General features: G+C 41.1%; 1 protein-coding gene across 2 annotated transcripts in view; it reads right to left on the bottom strand.

The window, feature by feature from the left end:
• Window positions 1–15,589, bottom strand: part of LOC143026301 (son of sevenless homolog 2-like) — a 54,023-nt gene that overhangs the window by 21,495 nt on the left and 16,939 nt on the right. For both annotated transcript variants that reach the window (XM_076186453.1, XM_076186454.1), the window contains exons 7-17: window positions 15,170–15,364; window positions 12,698–12,907; window positions 12,151–12,290; window positions 11,920–12,047; window positions 11,370–11,494; window positions 8,031–8,103; window positions 7,387–7,504; window positions 7,067–7,223; window positions 2,799–2,906; window positions 765–925; window positions 1–134 (exon numbers count right to left, since the gene is read on the bottom strand). The exon at window positions 1–134 is cut by the window's left edge and continues 23 nt beyond it. In XM_076186453.1, the coding sequence (XP_076042568.1) occupies window positions 1–134; window positions 765–925; window positions 2,799–2,906; window positions 7,067–7,223; window positions 7,387–7,504; window positions 8,031–8,103; window positions 11,370–11,494; window positions 11,920–12,047; window positions 12,151–12,290; window positions 12,698–12,907; window positions 15,170–15,364 (1,549 nt within the window). The remainder of the gene's footprint in view (window positions 135–764; window positions 926–2,798; window positions 2,907–7,066; window positions 7,224–7,386; window positions 7,505–8,030; window positions 8,104–11,369; window positions 11,495–11,919; window positions 12,048–12,150; window positions 12,291–12,697; window positions 12,908–15,169; window positions 15,365–15,589) is intronic.

The raw sequence follows: 15,589 nt of genomic DNA, 5'->3' as shown, positions 1-15,589 counted from the left end.
TTGATTCCACCCACTTCCTCATAGATTTGCCTTTGACTTTTTCCAAGAAACAGGTCAGTCTATCAAGCAGATGTCTATCCCTTTCGAAGTCATAAAAATGATAATCTACCCAGTGCCGTAGCACATTTAATACCCTGTAAAGAGAAATTCATGTAAGAAAAAAAATGTGTATATATATATATATATCTTCTCCCAATACAACCATAAAAAACAATGATCTTCTAAATAATTAATTATTGCCTTGCGTTTCATTAAGTGGAAATCTCACAACCCCACAATGACTGGCAACGGTTCTTGGGACTTTCAATGATCTTTCTGGGAAGAAACTTTGGATTCTTTTCTGTGTTGTATTAGTGTGGGGGTGTTTCTATTTCACTAGCTCAGAGTAGTAGTAGAAGGGGAGGAATTGCCACTTGTCAGCTCTCCATGAGTGAAAGAGTAGAAATACAGTGTTTCTATTTCACTAGCTCAGAGTAGTAGTAGAAGGGGAGGAATCACCACTTGTCAGCCCTCCATGAATGAAGGAGTAGAAATACAGCTAAGTTGACTGAGATCTTGGCAAACAAGTGTCAGCTGCACTTCCAGATGGTGGTAATGGGATTGATGGGTTTTGAAAATGGGCTACAAGGATAGGATTTTTCTCTGCTGTTCATTTCTTAAGACCAGCCAAAGCAGATACCAGTTTTTGATCCCCTAGATTTAATACTACTAATACACATTCCACAGCAAAATTTGAAAAACACAATGTAACATGTCAAACAAACCTAAACTGTACAGGTTGACTATATTCTTTTCTAAATCTCTTAAGGTCTTCCCTATAAGTTGATAGTCTCTGATTCTTGAGTTCCTGAGGTTCTTCATCCCCTATGACTGGAGGCTCCGGTTCAGGAATGTCAAAACGCTGAATCAGTAGGTGAAGCAGGTCCTACAAGGAAAATGCAAATACACAGGTATGCTTATTACAGGTTCTAGCAAATCACTGCACAACATAAAAAAGGGACCCAGATTACTCAATAGTATGAGATTTTATATCACTACAAGCTTAATATTTGCATATGATACCAAGACTGCATCTCAATGCAGTTTTTATTATATTGTGAGGCAAACAAGGGAGGTAGCTATCTCCCTTGTAAGGGGAAAAAAGCCTTGGTATATGTATGTAAGCCTTGGTATATGTACGTATGTATGTGAGGCAAACATGTGACTGAAGGTCTAAAATTGTGTTGGGATGGGGAATGGAGAGAGTGAGTGGTTTGAGGTAAAGATGAGGCTGTGTTGGGGTTGTGTCATGTCGCCATGGCTTTTTAATGTTCACATGGATGGGATGGTACAGGAGGTAATGTGAGGGCGATGGGTAGGAGACAGGAGATGGTTAGAGATAGTTGAAGGAAGTGAAGGGAGAGCCAGTTGTTGTTTGTGGATGACACTGTTTGTAGTGTGGTCAGAGGTGGGTCTAAGGCAGTTAGTTATGGAATTTGGGAAGTGCAATAGGAGGAAATTGAAATTAAATGTGGCTATTCAGGGATGGAATGGGTGGGAATGAATTTATGCCTTTCCCTTTTTGGCTACCTCCCTTGTAAGGGGGAAAAAGCCTTGGTATATGTATGTATGTATGTAAAAATAAGGTGTTGAGGTGTACAAGGGGAGAGGGTGGAAGCAAGCTGGAAGTGTCATAGAGGAAAGAGGCTAGAAAAATGGATATTTTTAAGTGTTTGGGATCATACATGGCAGGAAATGGAGGTGTGAGGATGAAGGTAAACTGTAGACTGAGGGACTGAAAAGCATATATAGGCATCTGGAAATGGATGCAAAGAGAACACTATATGAAAGGGTGATTGTGCTTACAACAATGAAAGGGGTAGCAACTTGGAATTTAAGAGATGAAGAAAGAAGTTTAAATGTGTTTGAAATCAACTGTCTGAGAAGTATGGTAGGGGTTGGATAAAGTGAGAAATGAGGTGGTGAGGAGGAGAGCAGGGGTGCAAAAAGGGATGGCAGATAGGGCCGATGAAATATTATTGGGATGGTTTGGGCACATGTATGAAAGAATGAGTGACAAAAGATTTGCAAAAAGAGTGTGGAAAGCTGTAGCAGATGGGGTGAACTTCAGAGGACAATCAAGAATAAGATGGATGGATAGGTTGAAAAGGACTCTGAGTAAGAGGGCAATGTCTGTTGAGCAGGGAATGGAGAAGGCAGGGTATGGATGTCAGTGGAGAATGGTTGTGTATCGATATGTTGACACAGCCTAAAGGGATTTCTCCCTGTCTTCTCTGTTTTCAGTACAAGGGGACAAGGAGGTAAGGTTACCATGTGAATGAAGCACTGGGCAGGAGACAGGATGGATTAAGGATCATCCCTGTACCCTGTACCCTGCCCACTGTCCACATTAGAAGCACTGCAGCAAGACACAGCACATCTACTGCAGGGCCAGCCACTTTATCAAAATGGTGACCCTCCCTCCTCCTCCCCTCATATGTAAATAAGGAAGACTTGGAGATATCCCTTCAGGCCAAGTCAATTTATACTCAGCCAACCATGGTACACAAAACTTTTTTCCTCTCAGTAGTTGATTCATGTTCTTACTACAAAGGTAATGTAATCTGAGGTTAGCAGCTCAAAAGGGTTGATGATTTATAATTTCATAATTGTCTACACAAACGCAATCTTGGATAATCTGGCTGACAAGCAAGATTAAAGACTAAAGTTCATGGAATACAAATGTGCTTCCATCTAACAAAACTACATCTAAAGATGTACACATCAAGAAGCTTCACATAACCATCTATTGTACATACCTTTGGTGTGCAAAAGCTGCGATAGGTGGTGAGAAATGTTCGAACAAACATGGGATCTGCATACATATGGTATGTGAGTCTTTCCACCAACTTTGGCAATATTGCACCCTGGAAGATACAAGTTTATTATAATTTCTACCTATACTCTAAAAAGAGGTAAATGCAAGACAAACACACCCAAAGACTGGTATATGCATCATTAGTATGGTCCCCACACAGAATGAAGGATATAAGCAAGATCAAGAGAATACAAAGGACAGCAACCAAACTGGTCTTCAGCCTGGCAGATAAACCATATATGGAAAGACTAAGAGTACTGGGTTTGCCAACTTTGAAAGATCAAAGAGAAAGAGGTGATAAGATTACAGTATTTAGGTCACTAAAATGGATAGATTGCCTTGACAGAAGAGATCTCCTGAGTAAAGCTGGGAGGGCTTAAGGAGGTCATGAGAGTAAATTACGAAAGGCCACATGAATAAAGGATACGAAATATAATTTTCCATATAAATAATTGGAAATCATGGATGTGCTATGTCTTGCGATGCTGCTTCTGACCCAGGGCAGTGGACAAGGGGGGGGAGTGTATTCAGGGATGGAATGGGTGGGAATGATTTTATGCCTTTTCCTTTTTGGCTACCTCCCTTGAAAGGGAGAAAAAGCCTTGGTATATGTATGTAGATTAAGTCAAAACTGTAAATGAACTTGAGTCTAAGTTCAAACACATACATGTGCCAACAGTTATTTTCCCCTAACAAGGGAGGTAGCCAAAATTCAAAGGTATAAATCCACTCCCACCCATTTCATTTCCACATACTCCAATCCCCTCTTTTCTTGACTCCTCCTTGATGACTGGTCATCCCTGTATCTTGGCCACTGCCCTGGGTCACAAGCAATGTAGTAAGACAACATCCACAACAAAGCAGCTTCATTTAATAGGTGACCCCCCTTCTCCATCCCCTTATGCAGAGAGAGAGAAGACAGTGAGAAATCCTTTTCGGCTGTGTCATAACATCATACACATTCCCTCACCCCCCCCACCAACTCCTTTCCATGCATCAAAACATCATCCATACACAACCATTCTCCATTCACCCATCATCTGTCTTCTCCCATCCTTCCTCAACAGACATTCCTCTTTCCCAATGCCCTTTTTACACCATCCACCTCATCCTTAGTCACTCCCTTCTGTGCACTACTGTACTTCCACCTCTGCCTTCCACATCTCCTTTACTAATCTTTCTTATCTCATTCTTTCCACGTGTCCAAACCATCCTAATACTCTTTCATCAACCCTATTTCCCCACTCCCTTTCCACCCCCCACTCTCCTCCTTATCTCCTCATTTCTCATTCTACCCAGCAAAACAACCCCTCCCATACTTCTCAGGCATTTCATCTTGAACACATTTAAATTCCTCTCTTATGTTCCATGTTTCTGCCCCCATATAGTGCTGTAGGCATAATCACCCTTTGATACTCTTAGCTTCTATTCCCAGATGTCTACTTCTCATTACACTTTTTAATCCCCCAAAGCATTTACTTGCTTCTCTCAATCTACATTCTACCTCTACCTCCACTCCTCCCTTTTCCACCACATTTGCACCCAAGTATCTAAAGTTATCTACTTCCTACAGTCTCTCTCCCTTAATACTCACTTCCAATTTGCTGCCACATTCTCCCCTTGTACATCTAATCACCTTACTTTCACTCACATTTATTTTCAACTTCCTTCTTTTGCACACCTCAAACTCTGTCACTAACATCCTTAATCCCTCCTCTGATCCTGCTATAAGCGCAGTGTCTTCAGCAAACAACAAATGGCTTATTTCCCATTTCCTCCCATTTTCTTTAACCCTCTCCAATCTCTGGCCCATTACCCTTGCACCACCCCACTCATATATAAATTGAACAGCTAAGGCAACATAACATATCCCTTGAGAAGTCCAACCTTTACCTCGAACCATTCACTCTCTCCATTTCTAATTCTAACACAGGGTCTACTGCTCTCATAAAAACTTATGACTGCAGCTTTCCTCCCATCTCATATATCTGCAATACCTCCCATAGTGCCTTCCTGTCTACTCTGCCTTTTCCAAATTAATAAAGACCTGAAAAACATACCTCTTCCTAAAACTTTCACACATATCTGTCTTACCGCAAAAATCTGATCCAAGCAACCCTTACCTATCCTAAACCCACACTCCTCACAAATTACTCTCTGTTCCTCTCCTAATCCTGTTAATCAAAACCCTTCCATAAACCTTCCTAACTATGCTCAACAAACTGATCCCTCTGAAACTACTATACTCACACTTGTCCCCTTTTCCCTTGTAAAGTAGGACTATACAGCACTCCTCCAATCCTGCGGCAGTCTGCCCTCTTTTAGACAAACATTAAATAACTTCATCAGCCAGTCCACCATCACATCTATCATCCCCTCATCCTATTTTGTAACTAATCTGTGAATGCTCATTTCTTCTCTTCTCCAACCTTCTTTGCTTCATCATCCCACCACTCACTACCCTACCTTCTATTTCCTCCCGTCCTCCTTATTCCACACACCAACTTTGCACACCTTCTGACTCCTTCCTTGAAACATCCCCATTCCTCTTCTACTCCTAATTCTACTCTATCCTTCACTCCCTCCTACTCTTCTCTCAGCTTCTTGTGCTCCTCCTTTTCTTTCTCATTTAAACAGTTTGTGTTAAGCACCTCCCTGCTTTGTCTTTTTCCTCTTTCTCCATCTATCCTCCACTTTCAACTTACCTTCTACTGAAAAATGAACCAATATTCCCCATTGACCGCATTGCGAACAGCTGCCCAGTATGTAACACTTCACCCCATACCATACAACACATAATGGAAGACTGCATTATACACAATCATGCACGCAAACAACACAACATACACTCTATAAAGGATTTGTGGGAAAACCCAGTTTCGGCTGTGGCTTTCCTTGGGGAGATGGGACTGCTCGGACAGACAGTCTAGGGAACGACAACAACAACAACAACTTTCTCCCCTTGGAACATGTACATCCAAAACTCTTTCTACTCTTCGCCTGGTTACCACTATATGGTCCATTAAAGCCCTATCTACCACCCTTCCATACACCACCCTCTCCCATGTGTATTCATGCTTGACTTTCTTCCTAAACACTGTATTTGTTATCAACTCTTTGTAGACACATCTCCACCATCATCTCCCCACTACGATTTTTTCCTGGATCTCCACACTTCCAAACCACTCTGTGTATTGATTTGTCTCTCAATACCACTACATTGACATTCCTCCCTAGACCCTCTATGCACTCATTTAAATCTATATAAAAAGCCTCCCTTTCAACTCCTCCACACGCTTTACTATCTCTTCACTTACTAGTATAACCACCCCTTCTCTCCCTCATCCTCTCTTCACTGCTGACAACCTCCCAACTACATTACTAAGCTCAAACTTGCCCTCCTTTTCAATTTAGTTTCACTGAATGCCAACACATCCATCTTTCTTCTCGCAAACATAATACCTATCTCTTCCCTTTTGCTCTCATCAGGTTAGAAAATTCCTCCCTGACTCCCCCCCCCCATGTCCCCTGTTTTTTTTTTGTTTTTTTTCACCTATTACAACTGAAATGGGAACACTCAGTGGCAGTATTCTTTCTCCCCTTCCACAGGTTTGGCAAAAACGGAAATGAACATTCAGAGAAATGGTACAGGCCACTATCAAGTAGGGGGACAGCATAACAGAGGGACAGTCACAGTATAATAAAGTAGCATAATTTCTCTATGAATAGAGATTTCCTCTATCACAGGCAAAACGATGTGTGGCTCTGGTCTGTAGGAGCACCCCATATAGGCCCTAAAGTATCAGCTGCATGCTACTAAGCAGTTTTTATCCCCATAATAACATGCAGTCAATATCCCAGACAGAGTCTACGTATGTTAGAAAATAGGAGACAGGACCCAACAGGTGTTCCTCCTTTCCTGTATACACCTTAATACATACAATTAAGTCCCATAAATCAATACATACATACATATACCAAAGGCTTTTTCCCCCTACACGGGGGGTAGCCAAAAAGAAAGGCATAAAAACCACTCCCACCCATTCCATTTCCTATATATTCCACTCCCCTCCCCCCTCTTATCTTGGCACCTCCTGGATGACGGGTCATCCCTGCATCCTGTCCATTGCCCTGGGTCAGAAGCAGTGTCACTAAATTAATAAATCAATGAAAAAATGCTGCTGCTACTACAACTAATAAAGCAGATACCTTGATAAGTGGAGTTCCTGAATTCTCCCTTTCTTCTATTATTATATTTTCAGGTGAATCCTGAATGGCAAATTGGTAGACTGAAGGGTCTGGTAACCGTAGTGGATGTTTCTTCTCTTCATCTAAAAGTATGGAGTCTAGGGTGCGGTCTAACATACTGAATGGAAGACACGAAGAAATCACTGTAGCTATCATACATCAATGAAGATCCAATGCAATTAATTTTCATGTATTTGATCAATCACCATACACTACAAAGATTAATATGCCACAGCATCAATTAAGTGGCAAAACATACTTTGGCAATAAATCATCCATACCTGCGAGTGTTGAGCATGACTAGTGCAGCCATCCAAGTGTTCTTTTCTTCTGGTGTTTTGGCAAGAAGAACAACACTGGGCTGGTCTCGAGGTTTTATCTCAAAAGCATGCTTGGCATCTGTACAGCAGAAAAAAAAAAGACGAAGAAAAATAAATCAGATGTTTTGGTTACCTTCTGCAAATAAGCCACAGTCCATGGTATCAAATGACAACCCCCAAGATTGTCCCGTAAGTTATCTATGAAAGAAATTTTGTTTTGATGTCTGTACTGGGTTACATGCTAAGCAATACAAGGTTAAGTGTCCTGTATCATTTGCATGGTGCAAGCATCTTGGGAAGACTGTTACTGAAGTTATCCCTCACTGTCCAGAGATGAATCCAGTTGCCCTCTCTAAGTCCTCCACCCAGGATATATTATGGTCATGTCAGTGTACTGCCAACTTCCCAGTCTGTAACTCCATCCCCCCACCACCACAACCACATAAATTGATGCACAACTGTATTTCACAATATCCTTCGATAAAAAACTTACCCCAGCAGAAATATGACAAATGGCATATTCCATATAGTGACACTAACAAAATAATATTATAATTACAAATGCAAAGAGAATCATTATCTGGAAAACTAAGAAAATAACATACCTTCTGCATCTTCTCTATCAAGGATTTCTACCATCCTCATAAGATATTTTTCCTTAAATTTGTATTCACCATTCTGTTGCAAAAAACAAAGCAAAATACTATGTTAACTTCCATTTATGATGAAAGAATGAGGATAGAAAAACTAGCAAGAAGTGTGGAAGGCAGAGTTGGATGGAGTTATCTTGTGAAAAAAAAAATATAATAAATAAATAAATAGATGAATAAAATGTGATTATAAAAAAAAAAATAATAAATAAAAAAAAATAAAAAAAAAATAAAACAAGTCAATAAATGAATAAATGATAATAAAGAAAATAAACAAATAAATTGGGATACATGGATACAGTGATTGGGTCTTTGGGTAAAACAGGAATGTCTGTCAAGCTAAGACGGGACTGGGCAATGCACTGGGTGGAGAGTGATTGTGAATGGATTACAAATTCATGTAGCCTGAAGCCCCTCCCCTGAAAGGCTCATGAATTGCTAAGGCTGGAGGGTTTCCATGAAATGAAATAGTGGGAGTAAACCAGCTATGGCTGTTGGGCATGCTTCGGCTAGCTACCTCCCTTATAAGGGAGAAGTCTTTGGTATAAAAATAGATCAACTTACATGGTCTTCTATGAAGGAGTGGCATGCAGTCCCTAAATCTAGGGAAATTGTGCCCACGAAAATAGCAAAACAGAGACAGTGCTATCATACTGTGATGGAGAGACTGAGGCTGAAAACTGCAGAAGAAAGAGAGAAAGAGGAAGAAAAGAAAGAAAGAAAAGGGGTGGGAGGGTTGATACGAAAACCTTTACCTTGCTCTGTAGCACTGAGGTAAGTAATCCCAAACATGGAATACAAACATTTTACAAGAGCGAACAAGTCTGAAAATAGGGCGAGTAGGAGACCCGAAGTTAGGAAACTTTAAAGATTAAAGCTTTCCTTCCTAATACAGTGAACTCGTGCTTATCCGAATAATCGCATTAACCACTTCAATACGGGACTTAAATCTCGCGGGCAGCAGCCAATGCCAGCCGTACGACGTAACGAAATAATATTCGCATCATAAAATATAGTCGCCGCTTATATCGATCGTTCTCTCTTTCACCCGCGAATTTTGAAAACCACAGAGAATGGGATTAAGGGCGCATTTGGGAGAATGTAAAAACACAGGGGCGACTACAATAAATATAATCAAGACGCCGATATGGCAGCGTCGCGAATCCACTTGCTCCTCATGACGCCTACGTGTGCGGCACCGTATGGAAGGGGTTAACCGAACAATTTCTCAATACGGTAGCCATCGCTTTAACCGAACATATTTGGATCTCAACCGAACATTCAAACACCCCGCTGCCTCTTCCGCCACCCTCGCGCCACCCGCAAGCTTCACCAAGTGCTCACACGGTGGCAGCACACTCCATGTTTACACCTGATCGGCCGTTTGGCGGTACATACATTCGTGAGTCCTATCGGTGACGATACAGTATCACAAGCTCTCTTTAAACATTTTCTCTTTATACATACATACATACACCAAGGATTTTTCCCCCTTACTAGGGAGGTAGCCAAAAAGGAAAAGGCATAAAATCATTCCCACCCATTCCATCCCTGAAAACACTCTACACCCCTCCACCCTCCCTCCCATCTTAGCACCTCCTAGATGACGGGTCATCCCTGCACCTTGTCCACTGCCCTGGGTCAGAAGCAGTGTCGCAAGACACAGCACATCCACAGCAAGGCCGCTTCATTAAATCGGCGACCCCCCCCATATAAACAGAGGACGGGGAGAAATCCCTTCGGGCTGCGTCAAAATTTTGCTCACACATACTACCTCACCACCCATTCCCCCGTCCATTTCACCACATGCATCACAACATCTTCCATATGTAACCATTCTTCATTCACCCCTCTCTTCTGTCCTCTCCCATCCTTCCTCAACAGACAATCCCCTCTTCCCCAAAGCCCCCTTCACCCCATCCATCCATCTCATCCTAGGATGTCCCTTCATGTTCACTCCCTCCACATCTGCCTTCCATACCTCCTTTACTAGTCTTTCTTCACTCATTCTTTCCATGTGTCCAAACCATCCTAATACTCTTTCATCAACCCTATCTCCCAAGTCCCTCTCCACCCCTGTTCTCCTCCTCACCTCCTCATTTCTCACTCTATCTAGCCTAGTAACCCCCATCATACTTCTCAGACACTTCATCTCAAACACATTCAAGCTCCTTCTCTCTTAAGTTCCATGTTTCTGCTCCATACAGTGCTGTTGGCACAATCACTCCTTCATACAGTCTCCTCTTAGCATCCATTCCCAAATTTCTATTCCTCATTACACTTTTTAAACCACCAAGGCATTTACTCGCTTCTCTCAATCTACATTCTACCTCCACCTTCACTCCACCTTTTCCTGCCACATTTGCACCCAAGTATCTAAAACTATCCACTTCCTCCAGTTGCTCTCCCTTAATGCTCACTTCCAGATTACTGCCACTTTCACCCCTTGTACATCCCATCACCTTAGTTTTACTCACATTTATCTTCAGCTTCCTTCTATCACACACTCTCCCAAACTCTGTCACCAACTTCCTCAATCCCTCCTCCGATCCTGCCACAAGTGCAGTGTCGTCCGCAAACAACAGCTGGCTCACCTCCCACTTTTCTCCATTTTCTTTAACCATCTCCAATCCCTGACCCACTATCCTTGCATATACCTCTCTTTATACTGTATAGAATATGTTTATGAACTATTATAAGCATTTCCATGTGTATGTTAAGTTTACAGGTACGAATATTGCAGCCGACATTACAGCATAAAACTCTACGGGAATGAAACATACAAAGTAGGATTAACCAAACATTTTGATTAATCGGACATTTCTAATCCCACTTGGAGTTCGGATAAGTGGAAGTTTACTGCATACATATATATATTCCAAAGGCTTTTTCCCCCTTTATAAGGGAGGTAGCCAAAAAACGACATAAAAACCACCCCCACCCATCCCAATCACACTCCATTCCCCTCCACCCTCTTCCCTCCCTCTTATTTTGGCACCTCCTGGATGACAGGGCATCCCTGCATCTTGCCCACTGCCCTGGGTCAGGAACAGTGTCGCAAGACACAGCACATCCACAGCAAGGCCGCTTCATTAAATCGGCGATCCCCCACCCCCTTCATCCACTCATGCAGGAAAGGAGAAGATGGGGAGAAATCCCTTCAGGCTAGGTCAGTTTATTTTTCACACATACTCCCTCACCCCCCCTTCCTCACCCACTCCCTTTCATACAAAACCAGTCTCTACTCACCCCTATCTTCTGGGTAATATACATAAGAAATAACAGAGAACTAACCTGCCCCGTGCCCGATGATCTTTTGTTGTTACTCTTGCACAAGACAACAAGAGCATCAAACAGAAAGACATGGCGCTCACTCTCTCGTTTGCCTCTTGCTACCTGTATTTTCAGCAAATCCCCCTCTGTCAATGAGAACAGCATTATTCAATACAAGTATATATCAATTCACACAAATACATACTATGGTGTCAGCATATATAGGTCAGAGAAAGACAAGGTTCTCATAGAAGCAGTCAAAAATGGGTTCAAGGGGACAGCAGAAGTACAAGACTACTCATTTTTGTGAGATCTTACTATAGAAAAGATGCAGTCCATACCACAGTATATGGATATGCATACAAATTCACATTTCTCATTCTAGCCTATATGTAAGTGTATGTGTGTGTATTAACCTAGTTGTATCTTACAGGAAGGGAAGCTATTTATATGGGTTTCTACATATTTATAATCTTAATGATATAACATTATTAGGGTAAACCCAAGTAAATCATTGAACATTCCTATACCTTTTGTTACACTGGCATAACTAAGAATTATTCAAACTTACCTAGAACAAGCTCATTACAACTCTGCCCAATATCTTTGCCTTCCCATCCATCTATAGACCTTTGTACTTCATTCATCTTCTGTAGTGCTGCTTGACGACTAAATCTTCTGTGCCGAAGACTTGCATCCCTGCCATGACAGATTGTTATATCATTATTCATTGATTTCAAATAAACAGACAAATCAACTTTCCTCACCATATATAATTCTTTAATATTCAATGATGTCTCACCCTAATTTCCTCTTAAGTTGTGAGGCATATTGGGAATTACAAATGTAGCGTTCTAGTTGACTTTTTAGAGGCCACAATAATCCCTTGAATTGTTTCATACTCTCCTGATCTTCTTCATTTTCAGACAATCCAAGAAGAAGCTGTGTGATATAAAGAAAACAACTTAAAAATCTACATAACTGGTAAATCACAGAATATGGCAGTTACTTTGGAGTGCCTTTTTTGGGATAGGAATGAGAGGGGAAGTGGGGAGGGGGGTCCCTGCAGGATAATAAGAAATGTAGCCTTCCCTAGAGATGCATAAACTTTTAAAACAAATTGTAAAGGGAAAAAAAAAAAAAAAAAAAAAAAAAAAAAAAAGCACAGTCTGAGAGATAAAGACATTCCTGAAATGCACTCAAAAGAAAACGTTTCACACCACCTAAAACTAATCCTGACAAAAAGGTTCATGTATAATTATGATGATTTTGTTTATTCTTTAATAAAATCTTCACCAACTACCAAAACACGTACTGTACAACTACATCAATTTTGCCAAGATAATTACCTCAATATATTTAAAGTAGGTAAAAATATGTGTGACAGGGAAGAGCAAGAGCTTGGGAAGGTAATACTTGACTGCCTCCTTGAAGCCATGGCCAGCAGTGGTGAGGGCATGACTCACATCTGCCCGTGCTACTACGGTTACCAGCTGTTCACGGCACTCTGGCCGTAATACTTCTTGAGCATATTTTCCATACACATCAAACTCCGCACCCTGAATAAAAGAAAAGTTCCTGTTAATCTATTCTATCCATCCTTTTAAACAATAAACTTTCCTCATTCATGACTGTCATTTTCTCATTACTTTCCACTGCAACTAGCTTTCCCTCCATTTCCTCCTTCACATTTAGCAACTCCCTAAAATATTCTGCCCATCTTCCATTATCACCTCTCCATCTGCACCTTTTACCTTTTCTTCTCTACATGATTTGCCTTCTCTTTCTCTCATAATTTTCTTCCAAAACATCTTTTTCTTATTTTCAAAATTTTCTGTCATACTCTTACCCATTTCACATCTGATCTCCTCTTTGCCTCTCTCTCTCTCTCTCTATATATATATAATATATATATATATATATATGTATTGTCAGTGTATTTGGGCAGGAGTTTTTCTCTAATGCATGTTTCATTAAAAGTGATGGCTAGTTGTGCATTAATAATTTTCTTAATGGTATTTTCCATATACCTTATTAAGGATTTGTTTTCCTTAGGAAGGAAATTTATGACTTGGCTGTATGTAGTCATATTAGCTAGATCGCGATTTCGGGTTCAAGACCCTTCTTCAGTAGCTATAGGGATAAGAATTAATCCGAAGATTCTAGTAAAGATCTAAGTTTTATACTAGAGTTCCTATACTTGCTGTATAGGAACTCTAGTATAAAACTTAGATCTTTACTAGAATCTCCGGATTAATTCTTATCCCTATAGCTACTGAAGAAGGGTCTTGAACCCGAAATCGCGATCTAGCTAATATGACTACATACAGCCAAGTCATAAATTTCCTTCCTAAGGAAAACAAATCCTTAATAAGGTATATGGAAAATGCCATTAAGAAAATTATTAATGCACAACTAGCCATCACTTTTAATGAAACATATATATATATATATATATATATATAATATATATATATATATATATATATATATATATATATTATATATATATATATATATATATATATAGATTGAGAGAGAGGGAGTGGATGGGGGATGGGGGTGAGGGAGTATGAGTGGAGGTGGAGGAGGAGGAGGAGGAGGAGGAGGAGGAGGAGGAGGAGGAGGAGGAGGAGAGGAGGAGGAGGAGAGGAGAAAAAAAAAAAAAAAAAAAAAAAAAAAAAAGCAGCAGCAGCAGCAGCTGACACAGCCCGAAGGGATTATTCCTTGTCTTCCCCATTTCTGCATGAGGGGACGGAGGGGGGGTTGCTGATTTAATGAAGTGGCCTTGCTGTGGATGTACTGTCTTGCAACAATGTTTCTGCTGTCTTGCTGCACTGCTTCTGACTCAGGGCAGTGGGCAAAATATGAGGGAGGGAAGGGGGTGGATGGGAGTGGAATATGTGGGGATGGAATGAGTGGGAGTGGTTTTTATGCCTTTGTCTTTTTTTCTACCTCTCTTGTATGTGAAAAAAAATCCCTTGTAAAAACCACTCCCACCCATTCCACCCTCTTATCTTGTCACCTCCTGGATGACGGGTCATCCCTGCATCTTGTCCACTGCCCTGGGTCAGAAGCAGTGTCACAAGACACAGCACATCCACAGCAAGGCTGTTTCATTAAATCGCTGACCCCCCCCCCCCTCTGTCCCCTCATGCAGAAAAGGAGAAGATGGGGAGAAATCCCTTCGAGCTGTGTCAAATTTTTCTCACACATATTCCCTCACCCCCTCATCCCCCACCCATTCCCCCTCATGCATCACAACATCATCCATATATAACCATTCTCCATTCACCCCTATCTTCTGTCCTCTCCTGTCCTTCCTCAACAGACATTCCCTTTTCCCCAAAGCCCCTTTTACCCCATCCATCCATCTCATCCTTGGTCGTCCCCTCACGTTCACTCCTTCCACATCTGCCTTCCATACCTCTTTTACTAGTTTTTCTTCACTCATTTTTTCCAGTGTCCAAACCATCCCAATATTCTTTCATCTACCCTGTCTCCCAACTCCCTTTCCACCCCTGTTCTCCTCCTCACCTCCTTATTTTTCACTCTATCCAGCCTAGTAAACCCTATCATACTTCTCAGACACCTCATTTCAAACACATTCAAACTCCTTCTCTCTTCCTCTCTTATGTTCCATGTTTCTGCCCTATACATTGCTGTCAGCACAATCACTCTTTCATACAATCTCCTCTTAGCATCCATTCCCAAATGTCAATTTCTCATTACACTTTATAATCCGCAATGGTATTTACTCGCTTCTCTTAATCTACATTCTACAAACGATAATTAAAAAATTTTGTAGACAAATCTCTCACCTCCGCTAACTCTTCAAAGCAGCTGCCAATAGCTGGTGACTCATTTTCTTGTGTTACCTCCAGAGTATCTTCTAAAGACCCTAGCAGATTTACTGAAAAGTCATAGATCTCTACTATGTTGGAGAATATTGTATCAAGTACGGCTCCTCCATTTGACTGTAGTGATGGAATTTGTTGTAGCTTGTCTCGAAATACCTGAAAATAAGATTTGATTTATATAATGAACTGAATAATAATGGTTGCTTAAAGCTTCAGTGACTGGAAACCCACAGTATGTAGGAGATATTGGCCCCTCCTATATATCAATCTGGGAAGAAACTTTGGATTTTTGTCTGTGTGGTGTTTGGCTGAGTAGGTTAGGGTGTCGTCACTTGCAGCGAAGGTTGAGGTGAGGGTGGTTTGAATCCTGCCATTGGCGAA

The sequence above is a fragment of the Oratosquilla oratoria genome, chromosome 6 (genome assembly GCF_046742065.1).
Source record: "Oratosquilla oratoria isolate Oo_2021 chromosome 6, ASM4674206v1, whole genome shotgun sequence".
NCBI classification, from domain to species: Eukaryota; Metazoa; Arthropoda; class Malacostraca; order Stomatopoda; family Squillidae; genus Oratosquilla; species Oratosquilla oratoria.
This window is presented reverse-complemented; position numbering and strand designations above follow the sequence as displayed.